This window comes from Arachis hypogaea, chromosome 13 (assembly GCF_003086295.3).
Source record: "Arachis hypogaea cultivar Tifrunner chromosome 13, arahy.Tifrunner.gnm2.J5K5, whole genome shotgun sequence".
Classification (NCBI taxonomy): Eukaryota; Viridiplantae; Streptophyta; class Magnoliopsida; order Fabales; family Fabaceae; genus Arachis; species Arachis hypogaea.
In genome coordinates this window covers 129,732,994-129,759,594 of record NC_092048.1, presented here as the reverse complement: position 1 = coordinate 129,759,594, position 26,601 = coordinate 129,732,994, and the positions used below count along the sequence as shown (strand labels likewise).

General features: G+C 31.8%; 2 protein-coding genes and 2 long non-coding RNA genes across 7 annotated transcripts; 2 read left to right on the top strand and 2 right to left on the bottom strand.

Annotated features, from left to right (window-relative positions):
• Positions 1–3,996: 3,996 nt before the first annotated feature.
• LOC140178011 (uncharacterized) lies at positions 3,997–4,599 on the bottom strand. The gene is made up of 2 exons (XR_011869966.1): positions 4,460–4,599; positions 3,997–4,207 (listed from the first exon to the last, which is right to left on the bottom strand). It is a non-coding gene; the product is annotated as an uncharacterized lncRNA (long non-coding RNA).
• Positions 4,600–5,914: 1,315 nt separating this feature from the next.
• LOC112733435 (caffeoylshikimate esterase) lies at positions 5,915–7,349 on the top strand. Its single transcript, XM_025782381.3, has one exon. It carries the CDS (start codon positions 6,235–6,237, stop codon positions 7,192–7,194), a length of 960 nt encoding a protein of 319 aa, XP_025638166.1. The 5' UTR covers positions 5,915–6,234; the 3' UTR covers positions 7,195–7,349.
• Positions 7,350–7,691: 342 nt separating this feature from the next.
• Positions 7,692–16,172, bottom strand: LOC112733434 (helicase-like transcription factor CHR28). Of its 4 annotated transcripts, none has more exons than XM_072212511.1 (12): positions 15,705–16,172; positions 14,411–14,492; positions 13,881–14,240; positions 12,595–13,727; positions 12,423–12,494; positions 11,854–11,944; positions 10,878–11,760; positions 10,337–10,467; positions 9,981–10,202; positions 9,033–9,644; positions 8,706–8,915; positions 7,692–8,329 (listed from the first exon to the last, which is right to left on the bottom strand). In XM_072212511.1, the coding sequence occupies exons 6-12, from the start codon at positions 11,911–11,913 to the stop codon at positions 8,225–8,227; spliced, it is 2,223 nt and encodes a 740-aa protein (XP_072068612.1). In that variant the 5' UTR covers positions 11,914–11,944; positions 12,423–12,494; positions 12,595–13,727; positions 13,881–14,240; positions 14,411–14,492; positions 15,705–16,172; the 3' UTR covers positions 7,692–8,224. The 4 variants fall into 4 exon arrangements, with proteins under 4 accessions (XP_072068612.1, XP_025638163.1, XP_025638165.1 ...); XM_025782378.3 differs by having other exon boundaries at positions 11,854–11,931; XM_025782380.3 differs by having other exon boundaries at positions 14,411–14,489.
• A 7,185-nt stretch (positions 16,173–23,357) lies between these two features.
• LOC112733433 (uncharacterized) lies at positions 23,358–25,196 on the top strand. Its single transcript, XR_003168227.3, has 2 exons — positions 23,358–24,149; positions 24,855–25,196. It is a non-coding gene; the product is annotated as an uncharacterized lncRNA (long non-coding RNA).
• Positions 25,197–26,601: the final 1,405 nt, after the last annotated feature.

Here is a 26,601-nt window from a genome sequence, read left to right as displayed (position 1 = left end):
ATATTTATAGCTCAAAACTTATTTAATTATTATTTCAAATAAAAAAATGCAGTGTCACCATAATTGTGTGCGGGAATAGCCTTATGGCCATTTAATCTGATCTGTTCCAGAAGGTGACACGTCTCAGTGTACCTAATTAATTAGTCACAACTAGATTAGTGGTAATTAAGCAAGGGTGACATTTAAATTTAGTGACAGGATGAAAAAATTTCAAATGTACCAAGAATACTAGTGTTTCAATTATTTTAATTATTGATTTTAATTAATATATATTATATATATTTTTTATAATTCAAATCAGCACTAATACACTTGAAATTCTTCTTTAACATTTTTGTGTCTACTTGGTAAAATTTCAATTTTTTTCAAAAAGGTTAATTTCGTACAAAATGTTTCATCCATTCAATGATCATGATCATCATATATCATGGCTGCACTTTCAGACGTTGGAGTCAAATCAGTGTCATCAAATCAATCAGAAGTTCTTCTCATCACTATATATAGTTATTAACATGTGATGAAGAATGCCGCTTTTTATTTTTGTTATGGGGCTAGGAATGGTGTGAGACATTATTATGGAGTACATGGGTGCAATACTGGTGTATGGTGTCAGGGTAACTAAATCGGACGATCTGAAAATGGGGTGAGTAATCGGATGGTCCGATTTGTATTTGGATCGTTAAAATATTCATATTATACTAAATTCGGACAGTCCGATTTGCATTTTGCAAGATAAAAAAAATTAAAATTTCCTGAAATCGGACGGTCCGATTTCAATGTCCAAAATTCAAAAATTTTTTTTTACAAATCGGACCGTCCGATTTGTAACACCAAAAATTTTTTTCAAAGAAAACGGACGGTACGTTTTCTCTCTTCTAAGATTGAAGTAAAGCTGTCCCACATGGCTGTAATGCACCCCTAGTGTCCATAATAAAGCATAACACACACAGGTTTTCAATATCAAAAAAAATGAGCCGAAGAATGCAACAGCTAGTAATTTTAGAATATATCAAGACATATAAGTCAAACTGCTATCAGTTCAATCTGTCTAGCTTGTGTACTTTTTATATATATGCAAAAGAACTTTTATTTATCACATATTTTTTTGCGAAAAAAATCATTGTATCAACATCTATCTTATCATTCTTATTAAATTTTGATGCGGCTACACACCCCTATTTTTCCTCTTGAAATTGCAAATATCACTACTAAGTGGGGATGATGTTCTTACCTTTTGAAAGCACATAAATTGTGGAAATGGTGGATGTAATTAGAGAGAATATATAGTAGTACAAATTAAACTTATTTTATAGTGTCATTTATGATTGTAGAGTTCATTCTTGCCAATTTATATTATGTAGCTCATAAGTTATAGAGTTTGGTAATTTGTTTCAAATTAATGCAAGCTTCTTAAAAAGGTTACTTATTAGTTAGGAATGATTTTCCAAAATCTAGGTATGAGTCATCCTATGGAAAAAAGACAATATAACATAGTGGGTGCAATATGGAAAAATATATAAAATGAGGAGCTGCTTAAGATCCCACATTTGAAAAACAATAATTGTTAGCTTGTCTCTTTTTGAGTGGTTGTCACACCAATCTGAGACACACAATATATGTGGGAGTTACTGTGTGTGAGGAACACGATTATTGGCCAATACATAGTGGAAATTAAAATTTGATGACCCTCAAAACACTTTTAATTAACACACCCATCAATCTTTTTTCTAGTTAATTAATACTTCTCCTAAGTATATGTTGTAAATGTAGTAGTAGTTGACTAATTGATTGCACAGGAGAATAAGAATGGCAAATCGGAGCACAACACTTGTGACTTGCTCTTATCAATTCCCAGGTCCACTAATAAGAGTACTATATTTATCTGCTACAATTAATTAAAGCCCATATTAGGGTGTGCATGGGTCGGGTGAAACCGGATTTGATGTGACTCAGACTCAACCCGAAATATATACCTGGTCTATTTATTAGACTCGAATCCGGTCCTAGATCCGATGAAACCTATACACTTTCGGGATACGATTATAGCGGGTAAAGATCGGGTGAAAACCGGGCCGTTAACATTACATTACCTTGATACCTTCTTATAAGCTAACATGTGAAAATATTCAAATTTTCAAGACTCCAACCATTATTTGATATGGTAAAATTCACTTAGAAAAATATAACAAGAACCAACTATTCTCTAAAATTAAAGCATAACCATAATCAATACTAATATTGCCTAATAACAACAAATATTTAAATCAATATAAATAACACAATATTATGCATTAGTCTAAAATCTTATGCATTTTAAACATAAAACATTAATTTATAGTCTTATAATAACTAATAACACAAAATATTAAGGTTTACAATACTTAAATTCCACATAAGAATAGCTATCATCCATCACTAATAACACAAAATATTAATTGTGTATGATGACCGGGCCACCGGGCCGACTTCGGGTGACCCGAACCATGACCTGGATCCAACCCGAAATAATAACCGAGTCTATTTTTGAGACCCTTACCCTACCCTAAACCCAATAAAATTACACCAAAATAGCCCCTAAATTATTTGGGGTCAAACTGGGTCTTCGAGCCGGATTGGACCATGCACACCCTTACCCCATATATCTAAGTTATTCACATTGTTGTTCCTGGCAAAGAAACAGAATCAGTTAGAAACCTAACATTTAATCCGTCTTTATACCTGTCTAGACTCTTCCCCCCCACTCCACACAAATTAAAAAACTCCATTGCATTCTTTTTTGACTGCCATGGATGCATCTTTAATCACACTTAATGGATAAGCCTAATTAGTTAAACTAAAGATATAATTTTAAGTTTCTAACTAACCCTTAGTATCTTCTTTAATAGCTTTTAACCTGCATTAATCCGCAACTTTCCTGCCAAGTGTACTTATAGGATTGCACAAAGGAAGATAAGGTGTGATTTTAATTTGTTGGTAAAGCTTGGCAATAAAATAAAAAGTATTGACTATGGTCAAAGAAAGGTAACTTACACCACTATCTAGGTATACCATTTCAAAGTTGATTTATTATACTAATCAAATTTAAATCAAGTTATTAAGAAGTAGGTTTTAATCAGAGTTGTAATTTGTAAATGCCACGTATATCATAGTTCTTGACATTTCAATGGGTAATGGCCAAATAGATAACAATAAAGCACCCCACATAACAAGAAGAGACTTGGATTTAAAGGGTATGATTTATGCTAACTGTTTCCCTTTGCCATATGAATAACTGTTACATGCCATTCAAATTTTTAGCGATTTGTTAGCATCATCTGTATATAGTCATAAAAGAAGTGGCAATGGATAAAGGCTTGGTAAAAGGTAGTTGGGAACTATCAGCGGTTAATGCAAATGGAGCATATCATGGGTAACCATTTTTAGAAGGGTAGTTGGATAAATTGCTAAATCAGAACTATATTTGACAGTTAATTATATTTGACAGAGTTCTTACCTATTCTGCAAATCCCTGAAAAATTTCGGACTTGTTTGGGTGAGCTTATAAGAAAATATATTTTTTCGAGTTATTTTTTTTAAAAGATCTTATGAAAAAGTAAAAGTAATTTTATGTTTTGGTATCTCATGCAAAAAGATATTTTTATCTATTAATTATGTTTGGATATAACAATATAAAAGTACTTTTTTGTTTATTTATTATATGAAAAACATCTTTTTTTAAGAAAAAAAGATCTTTTAAAAAATATGTAAATTACAATTTCTCAAAAAAAATATTTTTCTAATTTTTTAGTGCTTTTATTTTTATTACTCAAAATTTGTCAAACACGCTAAAAAATAAAAAAATATATTTTTTTATTAAAATTTTTTTTATCAAAATAATGACGGTCAAACAAGCATTGATCCTACAAAATGAAAAGCAGAAAACTTTCCTAATTTATTCTATTGTTTCATATAATGATAAATTCGATAATTGGAAATATAAAAGCATAGTCAAACACATTCATGAACTCATGGCTTTGGAATTACATGTTTAAAAGTAAAAAGAGAACATATCTGAACATAAAAATAACATTGATCTTCAAAAATCAAAATTCATCTTAGACACAACAAAAATGGCACTCCTTGGTCTGTGAAAACTGCAGCCACATCATCTCTGATCTCTTTCAGCTTTTTCTTCATTTTTTTTTTCGAAATTCCTAGTAACATAAAACTATAGAATGATAAATTAGTATTCTTAAAATAAATGTAAGATAATTCTAAAATAACAATGAAATTATTAATAAGATATTACTACATATCATATTCTTTTCCCATTAACAAATGTATTTATGTGAGGCCCATTAACAAATATGATGCTACCTATAAAAACTAAAAAGAGAGGAGTAAACAAATGCAATGGAGAAAAAGGACAGCATATTACAATTGAAGGTCAAAATTAAAAGCTAAAGCAAAAAATAAAAACCTCTTTCTACTTTTGTAGGGGGTGTAACATCAATTAGAAGAAACTTGATATCAGGTTGTTCTCTAGCCTCAAACAGAACACACTTTGAAGAAGCAAGCTCAATAAACTTTGTAGCATCATAATTTGCATTGCCCTTTTAGCTAGGGATGATTCCATCATCTTCAATACATTTTCCCCTGTCATTAGGTGCTCTTCAACAGCAAAACCAATTTTACTGAAGAACTTCATACTTTAGAAATTAAATATACATCATCATGTGAAGGATAAAATTAATTAAATTAAATATTAAAAAAATTGGTATATTAAAAAAATATAATTTATATTTTATTGTATATATACTATGCTCTTTATCTACTAACTATTTTACAAGCATTTCATAAAGTCTCTCAAAGTAAATTAAAAAAATAAATTTACTTAGAATAAAAGTAATATGATTAAGAGTAATTTACTTAGATGTGACTAAAAAAATAATTGAATAATTATATATGGTAAAAAATTCGATATTATTGAAGGATAAAATTAAAATTTATTTTAAAGTTAAAAATAAAATTTAATTAAACTAAATATTAAAGAAATTCGATACATTAGAGATTAAAAAAAATCTATTTATACATGCTCTTTATTTTTTTGAAAATTTATCTACTAATCATTCTATAAACATTTTATAATGAATAAAAATCTTATATTTATGATGCCATTCATTTGGTTAAAATTCACTTTTATGTTACTTAATTTAGTAAATTTTCTAAAAATAATATATTATTTTTGTCTTTAATATTTTTATTTTATTTAAAATTTTAGTAATTCTTTGTCTGATATAAGATTCAATGTTGTCTTATAAATAATATTTCTGAGTGTAAAGTATATTTTTTGTCCCTAAAATTTGATAAAAATACCCCTAAATTTTATTGTTTTAAAAAAATTTAAAACCAATTCAACAACAATTTTATAAGAACAACCCTCAACACAAGTAGAGATGACAACACCACCCGAACTCGCGGGTACCCACCCCGCCCCTACCCGCTCGGGCGGGTTCTTGAGAGGGGCGTGACGGGGTCGGGTTTAGGTAATACCCGCTCCTACCCGCCCTACTATATATATAATATATATAATTTATGTAAAATAATTAATAAATGATTAATAATATTGTATCATATTTAAATTTTTACTTTAATTTATGTTATGTATGTGATGATAGTCATACAAATTTTGAAATTTAATTTTATTTATTAAGTTTTAATAATTATAGGAACGGGTAGGGGTGGGTTAGGGTTCAACGTTTTACTACCCGTGGGTAGAAGGGGGCGTGTTCTATGCAAGTTGTTGTACGGCGGGGCAGGGTCGGATAGAGCAAAAACACGCCCCCATTGCCACCCATAAACACAAGCAAATTAAACATAATTTTCATACATTATTGTTAGATTGGTCTTAAATTTTTTAAAAAATTAGCTGTCGAGAATATATTTAATACAAATCGAAAACTTTAGAACAAAATTAAAATAAAATAAAATTTAAAAATATTTTTAAAAAAACTTTAAAAAAAATTAAAATAAAATAAAATTTAAAGATATTTTTAAAACTTTTACTAACTTCGATACAAAAAAAATATTCTTTATCCTAATTTTAAAATCCAACTCGTACTCTTAGAAAATACAAACTCCTTGGTTAGAAAGGTAAGTGAGGTGAATAGTCAAAGCTCAAAGGTTGGAGTTGGGATCGAGCAAGAGTAGTGTGGTGTCGTCTTGTCTCCGCCACCCAATCGTTCAAGTGATTCGATGGAAGACGAGCAAACATCCCTTCTGAAACCCACATACCCTCACTATTGGGGCTACACTGAAGAACAAGACTACTACGTCCAACAAGGAATCTCAGCCGCCGCCTCACACTTCACAACGCCAAGGGGACTCACACTCTTCACACGTTCTTGGCTTCCGCACACTCCCTCCCACCCACGCGCCCTCGTCTTCATGGTCCACGGCTACGGCAACGACATCTCCTGGACCTTCCAAGCCACCCCTATCTTCCTCGCTCAGAACGGTTTCGCTTCCTTCGCAATCGACCTTGAGGGCCATGGCCGCTCCCAGGGACTCAAAGCTTTCGTTCCCAACGTTGACCTTGTTGTTCAGGATTGTCTCTCATTCTTCAATTCCATCAAACAAGATCCAAAGTTTAGAAATTTACCTTGCTTTCTCTATGGGGAGTCCATGGGTGGTGCTATTTGCCTTTTGATCCATTTTGCGGACCCGAAAGGGTTCAAAGGTGCGATCTTGGTGGCACCCATGTGCAGAATTTCTGATAAGGTGAGACCCAAATGGCCAATTCCTCAGATCCTCACTTTTCTCGCGAGATTCTTCCCCACATGGGCCATTGTTCCTGCTCCTGATCTATTGTACAAGTCTGTGAAGGTGGATCACAAGAAGGTGATTGCGGATATGAACCCTTTGAGGTACAGAGGGAAACCGAGGTTGGGGACAGTGGTTGAGCTTCTGAGGGTTACTGATTTTGTGGGGAAGAGGCTTGGTGATGTCGAGCTTCCTTTTGTTGTGTTGCATGGGAGTGCTGATGTTGTAACTGACCCTGCTGTAAGCAGGGAACTCTATGAGGAGGCTAAGAGTGAGGACAAGAGTATCAAGATCTATGATGGCATGATGCATTCTTTGCTCTTTGGCGAGACTGATGAAAATGTGGAGATTGTCAGGAATGATATATTGCAGTGGTTGAATGCTAGGTGTTGAATGGTAGGGGAACAGTAGATTTAGATCGAATCTGATGATAATAATGCTGTTGAAGGTTCCATACAATTGGCATTATCTTTCTATTTCATCATAATTGTAAACATACATGTTCATTTGATAATGGTATTCCTCAATAACAATCACTCGTTTGTAAATTGTTTATCCAAGACTAATTGTGAATGTCATTTTCATGCTTTATTCATGTGCAAACGTATGTGTATAAGTAGTAGTGGGATTGATTTCGTTTTGGGCGAGTGGTTCCCTTCGGATAATTATTTGGAAAATTATAGTACACGTGTGTAATATACACAATTATTTTTTTGTGCGTAGTCGTTACGTGCAAAGATGATAAGCTTTTAATTTAACTGTTGATCAAAAATCCGAAATTAATCTTTTGTACCACTACAGATGCGTATTGGGAATGGAACATTCGTTTACCATCTTACTCTAATGTAGTGATAATATGCAGAACTGTAACCTTTATCCATACTAATCACCATAAATAATTGTAATTGACATTCAATCAAATCAACGTTACAATTGAACAATGCTAAATCACAAGCACGTGCAACTACAACATGATAACGAATTAACGATAAGCCTTTAACCCTTCATGTATATATAGTTGTATAGAACGAAATAAATGTGAAAAAAAAAAAAAAAAAAGACGCAAAGCATCTATATTATTTACAATGATAAGAACAATCCATAAAATCTTCTATGTTGCTATCTTTGCTACTGCCATCTACACCCTATACAAATATGAGAGATTGCACCAAAATCTCCAAGCCGAAGAATGAAATATCTCAGTCTAACTATAAATGTACTATGCATAATCTTCATGTCAAGCATCGTTAGAGGCCTAGTACCTACTTCCAATCCATTGTCAGAAAAAGTCCTAGTCCTGTTGCTGCTGCCACCAAAAAGAATGCTATGACGGCACCTGCCCCCTCCCCAAAAACAAGGGCCAAAGGGGGGAATATCCCCATTCCAAAAATTCAAAATTCTATCCGTATGTATGTATATGTAATCACATCATGAACAGGTATTTTAAATCATCTACTGTAAGGCGACTCTGACGGCCACCAGTTCCATCCTCCCCAAATGCAGATGCAACCATCTTTCGCTTCTTTTGCTGCAGGTGATACATCAAAGATTCTATTGCATAAGCAACCACTACAGTTTATACTTTCTGAAAGCGCAAATTTAAATATTGCATGCAATGAAACTATCAGAAAGACCCTGAGCTAGTAAACAGCGTTTACAGGCTAATAGATACAAACAACACACCAAAATAGATGTAAGATAACACGTAAATTACACAATGTGTTTCCTCTAAAATTCTTCTTATGCATAAAACCCCACACATTATAGAAACCAGGATAGAAACCTTTCAAGATCAGTTACTGCAACTTTTGACAGCATTTCACCATGTTAAGTTCTAACTGGCTCAGTATAATTCATATCAGCTTGACAATATAAAAATCAACTATGTAGAACACAAAATTTACCTGCAAAGCCAAAATACGATCTTCTACGGTATCTTTCACGGTTAAACGCAAAACAGTCACAGGACGGGTCTGCCCAATTCGATGTGCTCTATCAATTGCTTGATCTTCAGTAGTAGGGTTCCACCATAAATCCAGCATAAGAACATGGCAGGCTGCCACCATGTTTAGACCAAGACTCGCAGCCTTCAAAGACATAATCATAACCGAAACCTGCACGACATGTTAAACGCAGTAGTCAAAAACTCAACCGTATTTTAGACCTAATATTGTTGAAAGCTAAATCTAGAAGTTCAATAACAATACCAAACAATCAGCGACTTTACAAACCTCTGGTAGAGTATTAAAATCTTTAACAGCTTTATCTCTTGCAATGACAGACATCGTTCCATCAAGTCTTCTATACTGAATCGAAGATTGCTTAAGACACACTTCAAGCAAATCTAGCATCCTCGTCCACTGAGAAAATACTATTGCTTTCTCTCCTGTGCCATTAGAACTGCTATTCCCAGAGAGATGTTGACTTTCAGGAATATCTTCCAAGCGTTTCCCATTGTTAACATCACAGGATACCCCAGGGCATTCAGTATTTTCTGCAGGAGTACCATGTGCAGATATAACTTTGGGTGTAATGCACTGTACCCTACTCAATGACTTTAAAACCTCAAGTGCAGCCTTAATTTTAGAAGAATCATAAGGCTGACTCCGAGACCAAGGCTCAGATTCATCCACTTCAGAACCAGACGAACCAGGTGAACTATCACAACCCTGGTTAGACATACAACCGTTGAGCATCGCTTTCGCAAAAACAGTAGACATGCTGAGTCGACTTTTGCAATTTGCAGCAGGACACTGATTGTCATCACCGGTAAGATGTTCCGAAATGCACTGGCTACAGAAGACATGACCGCAGACTGAAACAACGGCGTCTTCAGGAGGATCCTGACCATATGCCAATAATAGAGGACTAAGGAAATATATACTTTAGTAATAAACATGGGAAAGGAGAATGATATGTTATTAGAGAATGTGGTTAATAATCAGAACTAAACAAGAATGATAAAAATATTTCTCATTCAATCAACCTTTCCAGGCAGGGAACAAAATCCTTTCAAACTCCTTTCATTTGAACTACACTCGAGTTTACACCTTTGTCAACTCTAACTCCCTCCTCTCCATGATAACAGCAATCACTAAGATGTATTTTGCAAGCAAACAAATAACCATGCACAGACACTCAATATTACAATTATATTAAAAGATGATGAATGTACATACATTACAGATTCCACAGAGAGCCAGGGAAGCCTCCAAACACTTAAGAAGGGATACTTGTTTTTCCTGGGGAAGCTTTTTTGCCATCTCGACAGAAGATCTCCATAGAGTGTTGGAATTGTAACGCTTAACAAGCAAAGGGTGATCACAAGCTTGTCTAAGGCGCAAAAGCATAAGCAAAATGTTGACATAATTTTGTTTTACAGTTCCAGCATCAGCATATTCCTAGCATGACATAAATGACGTATATGTCATCACTGGACTTATGGTTACAACAAAAACATATCATCACGAGAAATATACTGTCAAAAGCCCCAACTTCATTTGGGAGAGAATAAAGAGCACAACTACAACCATACCTGAAACTGCGCACGAGAATCAGCCTCCAGTTTGGAATAGAAATCACGCTCCTCCATTGAAAACTCAACTTTTTTAAGCTCTACAAATTTAGGTGGCAAGGATATAATAGGCTCCCCATCAAGAAATGTTCCTACAAAAATTATCCAAATTGCTCAGTTGCATGAGCTCATGGATAATACAAACACTTGGCAAAACAAGAAAGAAAAAAGTGTACAAAAGAATTTTATCATGTCTAAATTTCTATCATAGTAATAGCCATAGAATACAAAATAGATGTGTTAAGCATGCTGGAAAATCAAATGAATTGTACTCTACATTTCTATAATTTTATTAAACTGAACTCAGGTATAAAATATTAACATAAAGAAAACAGATTAATTTTGATCCATTTTTCAGCTGAAACAATCAAATATAAATTAATACCTACTTAATCGATTTAAATGAAAAAAACAGTTACTAAAGTAAGTTTAATCTTTCAACATTCCAAAACAAGTACAGACAACTAATTTATTGGTGTGAATTCATGAATGCAAATCTTACCTTTGGTCCGACGTAGCATTATTGTCTTTAGGACGGCTTGTATCTTTTTATACCCTTTTGTAGGATTTCTGCTGACCTGATTCTTAATCATAGAACAGAATGATGTATAAATGTCATAAGGGGCATATCTCAGAAATCTAAAGTAACTGTAGAGATCATCAATTGCATTCTGGATTGGGGTCCCTGACAAACACCATCTGCGCTTAGCACGAAGACCCGAACAAGCCCTTGCAACTTGAGTTCTGTGATTCTTTATACTCTGAGCCTCATCCAGGACAACCCTAAACCATGATACCTTTGCAAGAGGGCGAGCAGCAGCCTCAAGCAATGCGTTGTCCAATCGCTTCTTGCCACTTTTACTAGAATTAGAAGGGTTTTTCCTCTTCCTATTTGGTACCCCAGAATCTTCAAATATTCCCTTCTCTTCATCTTCTTTGTCAGCTAGCGGCTGTTTAGGGACCTCCATGCTGACAATGGAATAAGTTGTTAGAACAACATCATACTTGGCCACCTCATGAGGGTCTTTCGTTCGATTGCTTCCATGGTATACTAGCACAGAGAGATTTGCTTGGCTAGTTACCTTATTGTGCAACTCCTCAGCCCATTGACGCAGGACGCTAGTGGGGCAGACAATAAGGGTTCCTGCAGATGGCCTTCCCTTTGTTTGCAAAGATAAACTCTTGCTCTTGATTGGATCTCTAATTGACATGTCTCCGCATGAATCAGATTCCTTCTTTAACAAACTGCTCTGAGGAAGACCATCATCCTCTCCATCCAGATTCAAAGTTTCCAATTCACCATTTTGGGCATTGGGGCATGCAGATAATTTTGGAGGCCTTTCCTTCAATATTAAAGCAATAGTTGACACCGTTTTCCCAAGTCCCTACAAGTGAAATGCTTTTAAATCACCTATGACATGGAAATAATATACTTGTCAACCAGTTATCATCACTCATCAAAATAGCAAGGAACTGACCTGATCATCTGCAAGTATTCCACCTGAGCAATATAAGCTTGATGTTTCCTTCTGAACCATCCACGATAAAGCAATTCTCTGACCAGGAAAACTACAATTAGTTAGAATGACCGATGACCCAATCAAAAAGAGAAAGGAAACACATTATTAGAACATGTCAGGAAAAACTGGGATGACTTCTCAAAGGACCACATCAGGATCAGAATTAGACAAATCAAACTGTAATTTAAAAGAACCCATCTATTTTATGCTTTTCTTTTTGCAAGATATAACTTTAAGTGTTTAACACCAAAGGAGGGAAGCCAGAGGTTACTCAAAATAAGGCATTGAATCAAAATACAATGTTGTCGGGGAAAATGCCACAACAGCACCTTTGAAGTTGCACATTTTGAAAGAAGGCTCCCATAGTTTAAGACAAACAAAGTATGAAACAGTACACTACATCATAATTAATGATGTGAAAGACCGTGTTAATTTAAAACATGCTGAATTAGAGACCAAAATACACATAATATTTTTGAATGAGATGCCAGATCAAAGAAATTAAAATATTGGAAATTAAAACTAACCTGATGTCTCAAAAGAGGAACCGCCAACAATCCAACTGGCAGACTAATTTCTGACTTTGGTTGAGATAGATCCTACAATGAACCAATGAAGAGTTAAGTAGAAAGGGATGTCAAAAATTCCACGAACTGTCAAGCGCTATGAAGGATAAAATCCCCTAATAAACACACCAACCTGCAATGCAACTTGTAATATATTTCGCTCATCACATGCCTTTACCCTTGTGCTTCCAACCGCGTAATGTTGGGAACCAACATATCCGGAAGATTGAAATATACTAAGGGAATTACGAACAGCTTCAGATTGACTTGTAGGCACAGGATGACTGTTGTCTTCAATGATACAAACATCAGTGTCCTCAACACGGAAATTCTCAGCAGTTCGTTTAGAATGATGAGAATCAATGCGGTTATGTTGAATCATTTCGGTCCCTCCTCTCTTAACACAACCAAACTGCTGCTCAACGGCAATGGAAGCATGGGCATGGGGCAAACATTGGTCTACAGTCAAATAGACCATGTTTCTTTGAAGTTTACTAGCAGTTCCATTAATAGTATCTTGATAATGATTGGCTCTATCAGAAGTTATTACTGTATAACTATCCTCACATGGGAAAGATCCATAACTCTTACATTTCACAGAAGGAAAAAGATCTGGTAACTGTTTCACCTCCTGGCCAATATTGAACTGAGCATCATTGTTCTGAAAATTATTTTGGTAACTTGTAACCAGTTTGTCCCCTTCAGCTTTCATACAAAGTGATTGATCTCCATGTGAAGCATAAGTTGAAAGTGCAACTGACACCCCATCTTCAAAAGCACTGTTACCAGAAAAATATGATGAATAGCCACTATCTGCTAGCGTAAATTGACTATCATGAATAGATGATCCCCCAGTATTAACTGAGTGCATGCCACCACTGATTTGGGCCATATCTGTACAGAACTCCATATTTTCAGCCTTCAGGTTAGTCATCATTTCTTTATTTGTCCATGACTTGGAACCGATACCATTAGGGATAAACCTTAAAGTTGGGTCATTGGCAAACGATCTATCATATGTTCCTCCCTGATGATAATTTGGATATGCATAGTCACCACACAAATCGCTAGGAAAATGGGAACCTTGATAAAGAGCAGAATCAATTGAAGTTGAAGCATGCAAAGAATCATCAGCTTCCATATCAGATATTTGAAAAGATGTGCACAAGTCACTTTCTTGTTGCCCATAAGCACCTCGAACAGCATCCTCAACACAATCTTCAAAATTTAAATCACCATTCTCAATGATAGAACTGTGAGAAGCATCTGAAAGTAGCACATAGAATCAGATCATTGCCAAAGTTTCAAAAGCGCAACTAGTCAACAATCTAAAAAATAAATATATAATTAAATAAAACATAGCTCAATAAAAATAACAATAACCTAGTCTAATGATAAATGAGTGAAGACTTTACATACGTTCAGATTCAACATCCTCTCCCACATGCTTGAATTGCCTCTCATTTCCACTCTTCCACATACTCTTATTCAAATAGTCCTGACAGACTGATACATTATTTGAATATGCCTCAGGGAAACTAGTTTCCATACCAAAACTAGATGTCTCAAATTTAGAAAGCCCTGTCTTTTCCGTGGAAGAGCAAGCCTGACTTGGAAGTCCCTGATTTTCATGTTCACGCTCAAGCACAGGATTCGCTGAAAAATGAACTGAATCTTTGGCCCCAGAATCCGACACATCTGAGCAGAAAGGAGAGCAGTCTGTGGCTGAATCCACCTCCAACCTAGAAACATGTGGTTCTTCTTCTAACATTTGACAAACTATAGAATAGGCAAGAGAAACAATCTAATGTAAGATATTGTCAATTAAACATAAGATACATGATTCAGAATGAACTAAACAATATGTCAATTTCTCACTACTCAAAAACCAATTACAACCAACAAGCACAAGAAACAATTATGGCAGAGAGTTGCAGAAGTTTACATACCATTCTGAAGCTGAAAAGAATCATGGACGCCAGATTCACCAGATGAACCATTTTGTAATGAAAAATCTTCAGGACTACTCTGCTATCACATCCAGAAAAATCAGAATGAAGTTAAGATCAACTCATCAAGCATACAAGTCTGTACACTGAAAAGGGGAATATTATCCAAAAATAAACAAACTAAATGCCAAAGAGCTAAAACAAAATAATTGGATATTTTGATTCAAAATTAAACCTAATCCAAACAACCCCTTAGGTTTGCTTTTAATATTTTGAAATACAACACTATTCTAAGGCTGTGTTTTGCATTCAGCATCAATTAGCCATATGGGTGATACAACCCTTGCAATAGTCTAGGGCAATCCCCCTCCCTTGAGCAGGATTTTGCTATGTAGTTAGATCGTGAAATCAAGCCCTTCACATTTACAGATAGAACTACCCGAACTAGTACTGAAACATCACTGACATTTTTGCAGACTCCAATGGGAGTAGAACATACTTAGAATTTTTAGATGAGCAAAAAAATGGACTATAAATTTCAAAAACAACTTAAAATCAACGTTCCTGATTTTTGTTTTCTATGATATACAATTTAGGCAGAGGAGAGGTTCTCTCATTCCAAAGTCGGGCATCACATGACACGTTTCTCAGTTTCGATGACCATTCAACAAAATCTAATTCTAATTACTTTCTTGGGGTCGACTTGTTTGATTGTACCAGCTAAATCAAGAAATAAATTTGCACTGTTCTTAAACTGGTGAAGAATTCCCAAACGATAATTAAAGAGATATAGTTGTAAATAGAACAATAGTTTTCCACTTCTATCATCTCCGTTGTCTAGGGAAAATAATTTACCAAGAGTAAAAATAAATAACTAAACAGGATCAACGAGGATTTACAGCTTTTACTCTGCATGAAATTTCATCAACAACCAACTTTAACAGGAATGATTCAGTCATGTAAACAATTATTTTACACGCATTATAGACGTGCAGTTATTAAAGCTACTTTTAATACAAGCCAGATGATGGGATAGATTATGCCTGGCAAAAAAGTGAAGAAAATCAATATTGACACAGCCAAATTAATGTTGAAACACCCACATGCTACATTCAATTACAAGACCAAAAGCAATCAAGTAAGAATTAAGCAAACTAAACTGAAAATTTACAGGGAACTTCACTTGGCACGGACAATTCGACTACGGAGATGCAGTAACCTCAACCACAAGTCACAGCATTACCGAAATTGAGGGGTTCAAAGGGTTCCAAATTCGAAGAGAGAAAAACCCTACCTGCAGAGGGTCGTCATCCTCATTGAGAACCTGCATCACCGTCGTTAAATCGATATAGCACATATTATCGTCATCGTCACCATCGAACAGTTCCGAAAAGTTCACGTCATCATCCGCCATCGCCACACCCTCAAATCACATCCAATCCGAAAATTCTCAAAAAGGGAGAAAACCACCGAAAACCCTAAAACGCGTTTTTTTCCAAACCTTAATGAACCACACTTGGCAAGAAGCAGAAGCGCAACTCCGCGATTCCCCGATTTCGAAACGCAATTGGTCGAATCGGAAGGGGAATTAGAAATTGAGCGGCGAGAACTGAGAAAGTATGTGTGAAGAAAAAGCAGGTTGAGAGAAATTTACTTGCGGAGGTTTCTGAGAAGGTTCAGTGGCTGACGGTGCGAAATATTTTCGTTGGAGAAAGACGAGGAGCGAGAAAGCGAAAGGAAGAGAGAGAAAGTAGTGGACCGTGAAGAATGCGGTGTGCGTTTAGGTTTAAATAGGGTTTGGGTTCATTCGGATAGGTGCGCATGTTAAGCCTCAGTGCGCCACGATTGAGCTATTACTCATTAGCATAAAATTTAAAAAGATAGGAAACTCGAACCCACAACCTCTTAATTGAGTATGAAGAATCTATGCCATTTGAGCTATTACTCGTCTTTGGTAAAAAAAAAAAAAAAAATCCTTATATGTCTGGTCCATCAAAGAATATAAAATAACAAAAAATAGTCAAAATTTATTTTATTTAACAATAAATCTTAAATAAAGTAAGTTTTGACTTTTTTTTTTCTAATACCGATCAATATACTTGTTTTAAAGGGGTCAAATTTTCTGTTTAATAGTTAAATTAATAAATATTTTTTCTTTTAACTAAGTAATTTTTAGTTCAAATTCTAAAAAAACAAAATAAATAAATAAATAAATTTTAACGTTATACACTGCAAAGTTAAACATAAATTCAGATATATAATAAAAATGGATATTTTCAGTTAATTGATGTGCAATATGTAAAATCAATCAAATTTAATATTTCACAGATAATCACTATAAATATGATGATGATATATAAGGGAGTTAGATAATATAATATATATGGAGAATGTCTTACTTTAAATTATACTAAATAAATTTAAAAGTTGCTTAATATAGTATGCTTAGGTGGAAGTTTATTTTTATCATTTAAGTTGATACTAAGGTAATTATTTCTTAAACGTCAATACATGTAAATTAAATTGATAATATGATCGTATGCTCAAATAGTTGTATGGTTTATTTAAATTAATAATATTGTATCAAAATAAATTCTACATAATATTGCCTATCCCATATTAAATTTAACTAAATAATATTTTCCCACCTTAATTAACCAATACCTTCGTAAATATTCAATTTGTGTATGTAAATATCTCATTTATTAAAACTAGAAGCATAATCAAAATCCTGATAATAACATGAAGGAAAGAAATGAGATTGTTAGATTGAGTACTTAAGTATTTTGGATGCTAAATCCAAGATATATATATATATATATATATATATATATATATATATATATATATATATATATATATATATATATATATATATATATATAACAGTACACAGTTGTTAACAAGAGAGTGTAAATGCCCAATTGGTTGCTATTCATCTTCACCAAAAACTATACAATTTTTAACAAAAATAAATGATAAATAGGTTCAAATTATTTATCTTTATTTCAAAATAAATTGATTATTTTTAACTCAAAACGATATTATTTTTTATAAAAAAACAAAAACTATCCCACTGCTCAAATAGTTAGAATGAGTATTTAAGTTTTTTTTTTCGTGAATTAAATATATATATAATTTTTAGATGAATAAATGAATTTTTTACCCTGCATATGATCTAAGTAGAATGATGTCAGAAACTGATTACGTTACTGTTTTTATCTGCCATTGCCATAAAATATTCCTTCATTCTATGTTCACACTGTTAGTTAGCTAATGTTGACCGCAGGTACCAGGATCCCTCACGCGACCCATCAGTGAATGTTTTTTTTTTTCATTTAAAAAAAAAAAATTTTGCCTACCCAACATTTTTTTTTTGTTTAATTGATACCATGTTTTCTAAGATAAAAATTCCCCTAAAATTATTTTAATGTGAAATTCATATTTAAAAATTATAAAATAATTTAATAAATTTAATTAAATTATCATTTAATATTTTTTAATTATTAATTTTACATAAAAAAAATTATATATAAATTTTCGTTATTTCTTAATTTTATATTTTATCACTTAATTATCTTTATTTAGAATGTTGTTTATTGTATTAAACCTACTTGTTATAAATTAACCGTTAAAAGTTTGTTATTAATCAATAAAATATTATATGTATAATACGAAAATTGAATTTTAACAATTATTTAAGCCGAATAATATTAAAAAGACAAAAAATAAACCGAATTTATTTTATTTAATATTTATTATTAATTATTTTTTGTTAATTTTTGTTGTTATTAAATATTTCTATATTTAAGCGAGTGAATTGAATAAGTTAATTACTCAATAAATTTAAATTTGGGTAAATTTTTTCCTCTATTATTAGTTAAAATATAGACACAGTAATATTAGAGAGAAAAAAATTAAAATTAAAATTTATTTTATTTAATATTTAATATTTATTATTTATTAATTAGTATATTATTATAAAAATTAATAAATATTAAATAGGATAAATTTTGATTATTTTTTAATAATTTTTTTATTATTAAATATTTCTTGTTTTCTGTTATCGAAAATGGTAGATTAATAGTATTTATACTAGTTTTAATAGAGGACGAATATATTTTGTTTGAATATTTTTCATATATATCAGAAAGGAAAAAGAAAAAAAAAAAGAAAGATAATGTGGATTATGGTTTCATTGTATTATTTAATTCGTGCGCCGTTTGAGGAGTATGACAAGTCATGATTAAGGAAAGGTTATATAAGGGGTTAATGAAATTAATTATAGTACGTGTATATTAAAAGTATTTATTAAAATTAATTATTAATATAAAATATATATTAAAAATAAGTTAAATCATATTTATATTTATATATAAATATATAATAACTTATTTTAGTAGATAAATAATATTTTTTAAATTAAATTTTATCACGGGCATGCACCTAAGTTTACGTGTAGTAGTTACCCATCAATAAAGTGATCGAAACTACCATACTAGTATACTACTACTATTACTAAACTACTATGAAAAAGCTTGCTTTGTGTTAAATAAGAGTAAATTTTGAAAAGTGGTCTTTGAGGTTGATGTGGTGTATTAAAATTATTTTTGAGATTTTAATTATACTAATTATATTTTTGAAATTGAAAAAATTGTATCATATTAGTTTTTTATCTATTTTCAATTATCGACGCGCTACCGTGACTTGACGATGTGGATCTTTGGTGACACGTGTTACTTCATGATTTGATCACATGTAACGGTATGATGACGTGTGTGTCAGTGACACGTGACATGCTGATGTAGATGGTTATGCCACGTGTCTTTCACTATGTCATCATTATATATGCATCAAATTGGTCCCTTAATTTACATCAAATGACTCATTTTAATTTCTGAAATTGAATATCGTACACCAAATTAGTCTCTTTATCAGTTTATTCTCATTTTTTTTTGTAAATTTAAAATCTCAATATTTTTTATACACTAATTTTAATTTTATTTTTTATTATACAATTTTTTATAATGATTTTTTAATTAATAATTTTTACTTGTATCATTAGAGCACATGTTAGCTAAATCCAAATTTTTATTGTTGCCTCTTGTATTTTTTTGTATCTGTTTTAATACTGTTCAAGTTATGGTTACAGTAAGTGCTTATATTAATTAATAGTGTAATATATGAAAAGGCCGCCTAACTAAGTTATAAATAAAATAAATTATTATAATCGACAATATAAATCTATCTTATTAACTTAATGAGAAGTCAATTATATGAGGAATCGAACATTCTTAAAACGGATGGAATAATGAATTTATATTAGTTAACAAGTGCCTTATCAAATATTTTTAAAATATTTATTAAGGTGTTAAATATTAAAAATTTATATTAAAAAATATTATTATACTCTTAACTTACACTCGGTACTAAATTAAAATCAATGTCTCATATAATTCTTTTAATAAAATATTGTAGAAAAAATTATATAATTAAAACAAAAATTTTTAAAATATTTTATAAAAGCACTTGTATTTAAATAACTTCTGAAAAGATAAAATTAAAATGAGTGTATTTAAAGATATTAAAAATGTTGAATTAAAAAAAAAAAGAGAACAAACTGATGAATGGACTAATTTGTTGCACGATATTCAATTTCAGGGACTAAAATGAGTCATTTGATATAAAGTAAGGGACCAATTTAGTACATATGTAATGATGATCATAAGGGATGACACGTGGACAAACAAAATTGTGACACGTGGCATAATCCGACACGTGACAAAATAACATTGTGACACGTGGCATAACCATCCACGTTAGCATGCCACATGTGACACGCCATCATACTGTTACACGTTGCCGAATCATGAGGTGACACGTGTCACTAAAGATCCACGTCATCAAGCCACGTCATTGCGTCGTTAACGGAAAACAGGTCAAAGACTAATATGGTGCTATTTGTTCAATCTCAAGGACGTAATTGGTGCAATTGAAATCTCAGGGATGATTTTGGTGCACGGCGTCAATCTCAGTGACCACTTTGGAAATTTAGTCGTTAAATAAATTAAGACGAGTGCTAGCAAGTTTTGTAATTTATAGTCATCAATTAGTGTTTTTAATAGTTTAAGATTGCTCATTTTTCTTTTACTCGTTAAGTGCTGGCCATATTTAAATAAAGAGAAAAACCCAAATCAGCCCCTAACAATTACCTCGAAAGACAACGAGGCCCCTGATAAAAAAAAACCCCAACCAGGCCCCTGACAAAAAAAATAAACCCAATCCGGCCCCTGACAATTACTTCGAAAGGACAACGAGGCCCCTGTGCCAAAAAAAATCAATGTTATTTTTTTTTGGCACAGGGGCTAATCAGTCCCAAAAAAAAATTATCAGGGGCCGGATTTGGTGTTTTTTTTTTTGAGCCTCGTTGTACTTTCGAGATAATTGTCAGGGGCCGGATGGGGTATTCACTCTTAAATAAAACTGTTGGTCCTGGACTTTCTCATAAATTAAATAACGTTTTGATTGTTTATTTTGGAAAAGGTAATGTTAGAGAAATTATAATTTAAAGTTATTTTATTTAATTTAATATCTATAATGTACATAATATTTAAAATTATTTATTTATTATATTTAATATTATATATTTATTTTAAAAATAATTAATGAATGTACTGTTTTTGGAAAATTTGTTGGAAGTGCATGGTCCTACCATTTGCAACTTTGCTATAATGATTGTTGAGCTTTCTTGTGATTTGCGTTTGCATTGTGTGGCTTCTTCTTTGTATTGGCACATTCAATTACCTTTCGCGAATCTCGCCCTGTCAATGTAACAAAAGGATGTTACATGCATAATATAATATGATATTGTCTAAAAACAATAACAAATAATTATTTAATTTTAAAGATACTTTATAAAGAGCAATTCATTCCATTACATATTAAATTAACATGGATTTATGTACTTTGTTACTGTGAACAGTCGTTGTAAATCACGGGTAACAGTTTTAAACTATTTAATAATGACAGGTATTTGAAGTTTGACCATGTGTATTTTTAAAGTGTAGGATCCGAATGGCATTTTATAATGTATGTATAAAAAATTGTTAATATATATTAAAAGTTGACTATTAAATTAATTATTATATATATAATTATTTGAGTTATTTCACATATTTTAAATGTAGCGTGTATTTTATATTTTAATAATACATGGCTAATTTTTTATATATACTTAATTAACAAGATGAATAATATATTATTTTAATATTTTATTATTATTTTTTTTTTGTCAAATAGATTGGACAATTCCAAATTTTAAATATCACAACACTTAAAGATTCATATTCAACACTTAGTGCATTTACTAAGATTTGAATCCAGATGCAGCATATTAGAGTAAAATATCGTTTTTGTCCCCAATGTTTGGGGTAAGTACTAAAATTGTCCCTAACGTTTCAATCGTCCTATTTAAGTCTCTAACGTTTTAAAATTGACTCAATGTTGTCCTACCGTTAGGGATCCGTTAACAAAATTGACAGTGGGACAAAATTGAGACGATTTTGAAACGTTAGGGACTTAAATAGGACTAAAACGTTAGGGACAAAAACGATACATAAAAATAAATTTTAATTTAATTTTATCTTTTAATAATATTAATTTTTTACTATACATAGTATTCAATTATTTTTTAATTATATCTAAATAAATTACACTTAATCACATTACTTTGATTTTAAATAAATTTAATTTTTTATAATTTTAAAGAAGTTTAATATATTAGAGACAAAAGGTATAATTTATATTTTATTGTATACATATTATTTTTTTCTTTTCTGTAAGTTTATATACTAGTCATTCTACAAACATTTCATGATAACTAAAAATCTTTATTATAAAAAAAAATTTATTTAAAATGAAAGTAATATGATTAAGTGTAATTTACTTAGATGTGATTAAAAAATAATTGAATACTATGTATAGTAAAAAAATGATATTATTGAAGGATAAAATTAAAATTTATTTCTATGTATCATTTTTGTCTCTAACGTTTTTGTCCTATTTAAGTCCCTAACGTTTCAAAATTGTCTCAATTTTGTCCCGCCTTCAATTCTGTTAACGGATCCCTAACGGCAGGACAACATTGAGTCAGTTTTGAAACGTTAGAGACTTAAATAGGACGATTGAAATGTTAGAGACAACTTTGGGACTTACCCCAAATATTAGAAACAAAAACGATACTTTACTCCAACATATTAAAAGACATATGGTTTAACCGATTGAGTTAGGTCTCAGTTGCATATTTTATTGCTCAAAATATACTTTTATGTTTTATTATTTAGGCCAATGAAATATGTTTATTGTTTTCAAATGCACACTTTTATTTGGAATATTTTTGCTTTTCACTAGTAAAATAGTTATGAACAAAATTTTAACAAGCAAATTTTAAAATTATAGTATCAAATCTCGCCCTATTTTTGTTAAATTTATAAATTTTATTATATCTGAATTTTAATATCTTTATTTAAAATAAGAATTTAATTTTTATATATTGTAGGTAAAATAATTTTACATATACATTTAATTACGTAATGTCATATTAACAAAAATAACTATTTTTTATATTAATTACGTAAATATTTATATAAAAAAATAAATATAATTATACAAATATGTAAAATATTTTAGATTGTCAGTACATTAAAATTAAACTCTAAAAGTAATTAAAGTTTTACTTTTTGGACTTTACTAATAATTAACCTTGTGTTACAAGTCAAGTACTAAAGTGGCCTCAAATTAAATATCATGGCATATTAGAAGTTTCCGTCCGTCCACAACTAGAAGACACACCGCAAGAAGGTACTGAGCACCTTCTCATTTCATATGAATCTCAATCTCATTTGTTTTCTCTTTCTACCTTATTAGCTACCCTCTACTTGGTCCTTGTGACTTCAAATATCAACAAAACATTTTTTTTTTCTTTTTACAAATTGAGACCATTCATGCATGATGCATGGAATATATATTTATAGATTCTGTATTAAGACACAAATAAAAATATATACACAAGAAAAACAGAAATAGAAAAATGTTTGGAAAGAAAGACAGAGACAAAAACCGATCCAATCCGAACAAAATCGATCAACCGAACCAAACAAACCGAAAACCGAACAAACCGAAAATCGAAAAAACCGAAAAAATAACATTTTGCAGTTTTTTCTGCGGTTCGGTTCGGTTTTCGGTTCTTTTAGTGAAAACCCTAACCGAACCGAACCGAACCGGTTCACTTAAAACCCTAATATATAAAGCCCCCTCCCCCAAGTAGATAACCTAGCCAGCCGCCACTCTCTCCACTCCACAGCGCCAAAACTCCTCCTCCTACCCTCCTCTGTCCTCTCTGCATCTGACTCGCCGGACAGCACCGTCACGGCGGCCCTTCCGCATCGCGCTCCCTCTTCTCGGCGCGGTCCTTTCTCTCCCTCCCTTCCTCGTCACGCTTCCTTCTCGTCGTCGCACACTAACCCTCAGTCAGAGTGCGAGCCTAGACCCCAGAGCTCCCCTCCCTTTCCCCTGCACAGTGCCGTCTCCGATGTTGCAGCGTCGTAATCGTCCTCCACTACTCTGCCATACGTCGCAATCCAGTCCAGGAGTGTCGTCGTCCTTCTCAATCTAGTCTCGTCCCCTCCGTAGCAGCCGCCGACCCACCGTGTCTCACTGTCCAGCATCTCCGTCTTCTATAGTAGGATTTTTTAATTCTGATGATTTTGAGTTTCAACTTATGTTTATGATTCTGAATTTTTATTTCTATTTTGATTTTGATGATTCTGGTATTCAAATTCTGTGTTTAGGGTTCTGATTTTTTATTGTATTTTTTATTGTATTTGTATTGTGTTCAGTGTATTTTGAAATTGCTAATTGTTGTGATTGTTGTATTTGTTTATGCAGTTTGTTGTATTTGGGGATTTTAGCTTATGAATGTGTATTATTTCTAATTGTTAGGGTTCTAGGTTCTGATTGTTAAAGAAGGTGTGTTTTTTATTGTTAGGGTTCTAGGTTCTAATTGTTGTATTTGGGGATTTTAGCTTATGAATGTGTATATTTATTTGATTAAGGAAATTGCTTCTGATTGTTCAATACTTCAATGTATCTGTTTAGGAAAATTGGTTCTGTGGTTCACTGTTCAATTTATTTGTTTAGGAAAATAATTTCTGATTGTTCATAATGTATTTATTCATTGTTGGTGAGCATGTTGAGAACTATCCCAATTGCTTGAAATGTTTGGATCTTTGTTTGCAGATTTTATGCATTCAGTGAAAGAGTTCATATGAACAACTTTGGAGAACCTATCAAACTGCATGTATTTTTAATGTTTAGTGAATCATGATGTTTATTGTTTATGTGCTAGAAATATCCTTTTTTACTTTCTTATTGTTTAAATCTGTAGAAATTTACAGGATACAAAAACAAAAAAGAGCATATAAATGGTCATGAAAGAGATTTTGTGTTATGATGATTGATTGGTGCTGCGCCAGTTCCTCTTCCAAATGAATGTACCTCTTCCAAATGAATCTACAAGCATTAGATCTCCGACTGCATTGCCTGCTGCGCCAGTCCTCGTAGAAATACTGAAAATTTATATTTATTTTATCTTGTGTTGACTACTAAACTTTTAAACTTCTTTAATTATTGTTTGTTAATTTCTTTTATCGTTGAATTTTATTGGATTAAGACTTTGTTAGTTATTGTGTATTGTGTTTGTTGATTTCAATGTGATGACTTTGTGAAATAGTTTGGTAGTATTTTTTTTGAATTGATTAAAAACCGAACAAACCGAACCAAACCAAACCGAATTTAATTGGTTTGGTTTGGTTCGGATGATCTCGGTAAAAAAACCGAACCAAACCGAACCGCATATTAATTATACGATTGGATCGGATGACTTTTCTCTAAAAAACCGAACCAAACCGCACCGCGAACACCCCTACTAGAAGACACACCGCAAGAAGGTACTGAGCACCTTCTCATTTCATATGAATCTCAATCTCATTTGTTTTCTCTTTCTACCTTATTAGCTACCCTCTACTTGGTCCTTGTGACTTCAAATATCAACAAAACATTTTTTTTTTCTTTTTACAAATTGAGACCATTCATGCATGATGCATGGAATATATATTTATAGATTCTGTATTAAGACACAAATAAAAATATATACACAAGAAAAACAGAAATAGAAAAATGTTTGGAAAGAAAGACAGAGACAAAACTTTGTTAGGTGACAACTTTTTTATACCTCTTTTTTTCTTTTTTTTTTCTTTTATTTTGTCTTCATAAAAATATCAATTTTAAATTTTAATCTCATTCTTCCTCTCTCTCTTCTCCTCTTCTTTTTTTTTTTTTTAAATCTTATTTGATTTTTTATTTAACTCGATGATTCTAATATTTGTGAATTTTGGTTTAGAGTTTAGTATCTAACATTTGCTAGCCACATATATCACATGATTTCATTCGCACTCGGTATAAGTTTTACTTACTTAAATCCAATAGTCGTATTTTTTTTATTTTTAAAATAAATTATAAGTGATATAATGACATATTAAATTTGATGAAAGTTAATTTTTATGAAAAAAAAAAATCAGAATTCAGTCCTATCTTTCTATTTTCATTATCAAAGAATTAAGATCATTAAAATTATATTAAGTTTTTACATATGGTACTAGAGCCAAGTTTTGATTTTGGGACCTGTGGGTTATGGGTCCACCATATATATATATAATGGATAATGTTTGTATGTATAAATGATCAAGGGATACTGTCCAAAAAAAAAAAAAAAATGATCAAGGAATTGTTATTATGCTGTGTATATATTGAAATTGGTTTGCATGCACTGCATTATGCTTGTATATTTATGAACACCAATTTTTTTTTAAATCCAAAATAAAGAAGAAACTCTTTCAATTTCTTTAATTTCCTACCCAATTGTGTAGCAAAGTACTCAACTTTTGACCAAAAATAAACAGTATCTTTTATTTTTGTAACGATAAAAAAAATTTTGTACTGAAATTTTGAGATTTGTTAATCACTAAAGTGGAGCAAATCTAAAATTTTAGTGAATTTCATGTTTATTATTTTGTATCAATTACATATGAAAAAAGATGCTAAAATGATAATTATTTATATGTTAATTGAAGTTC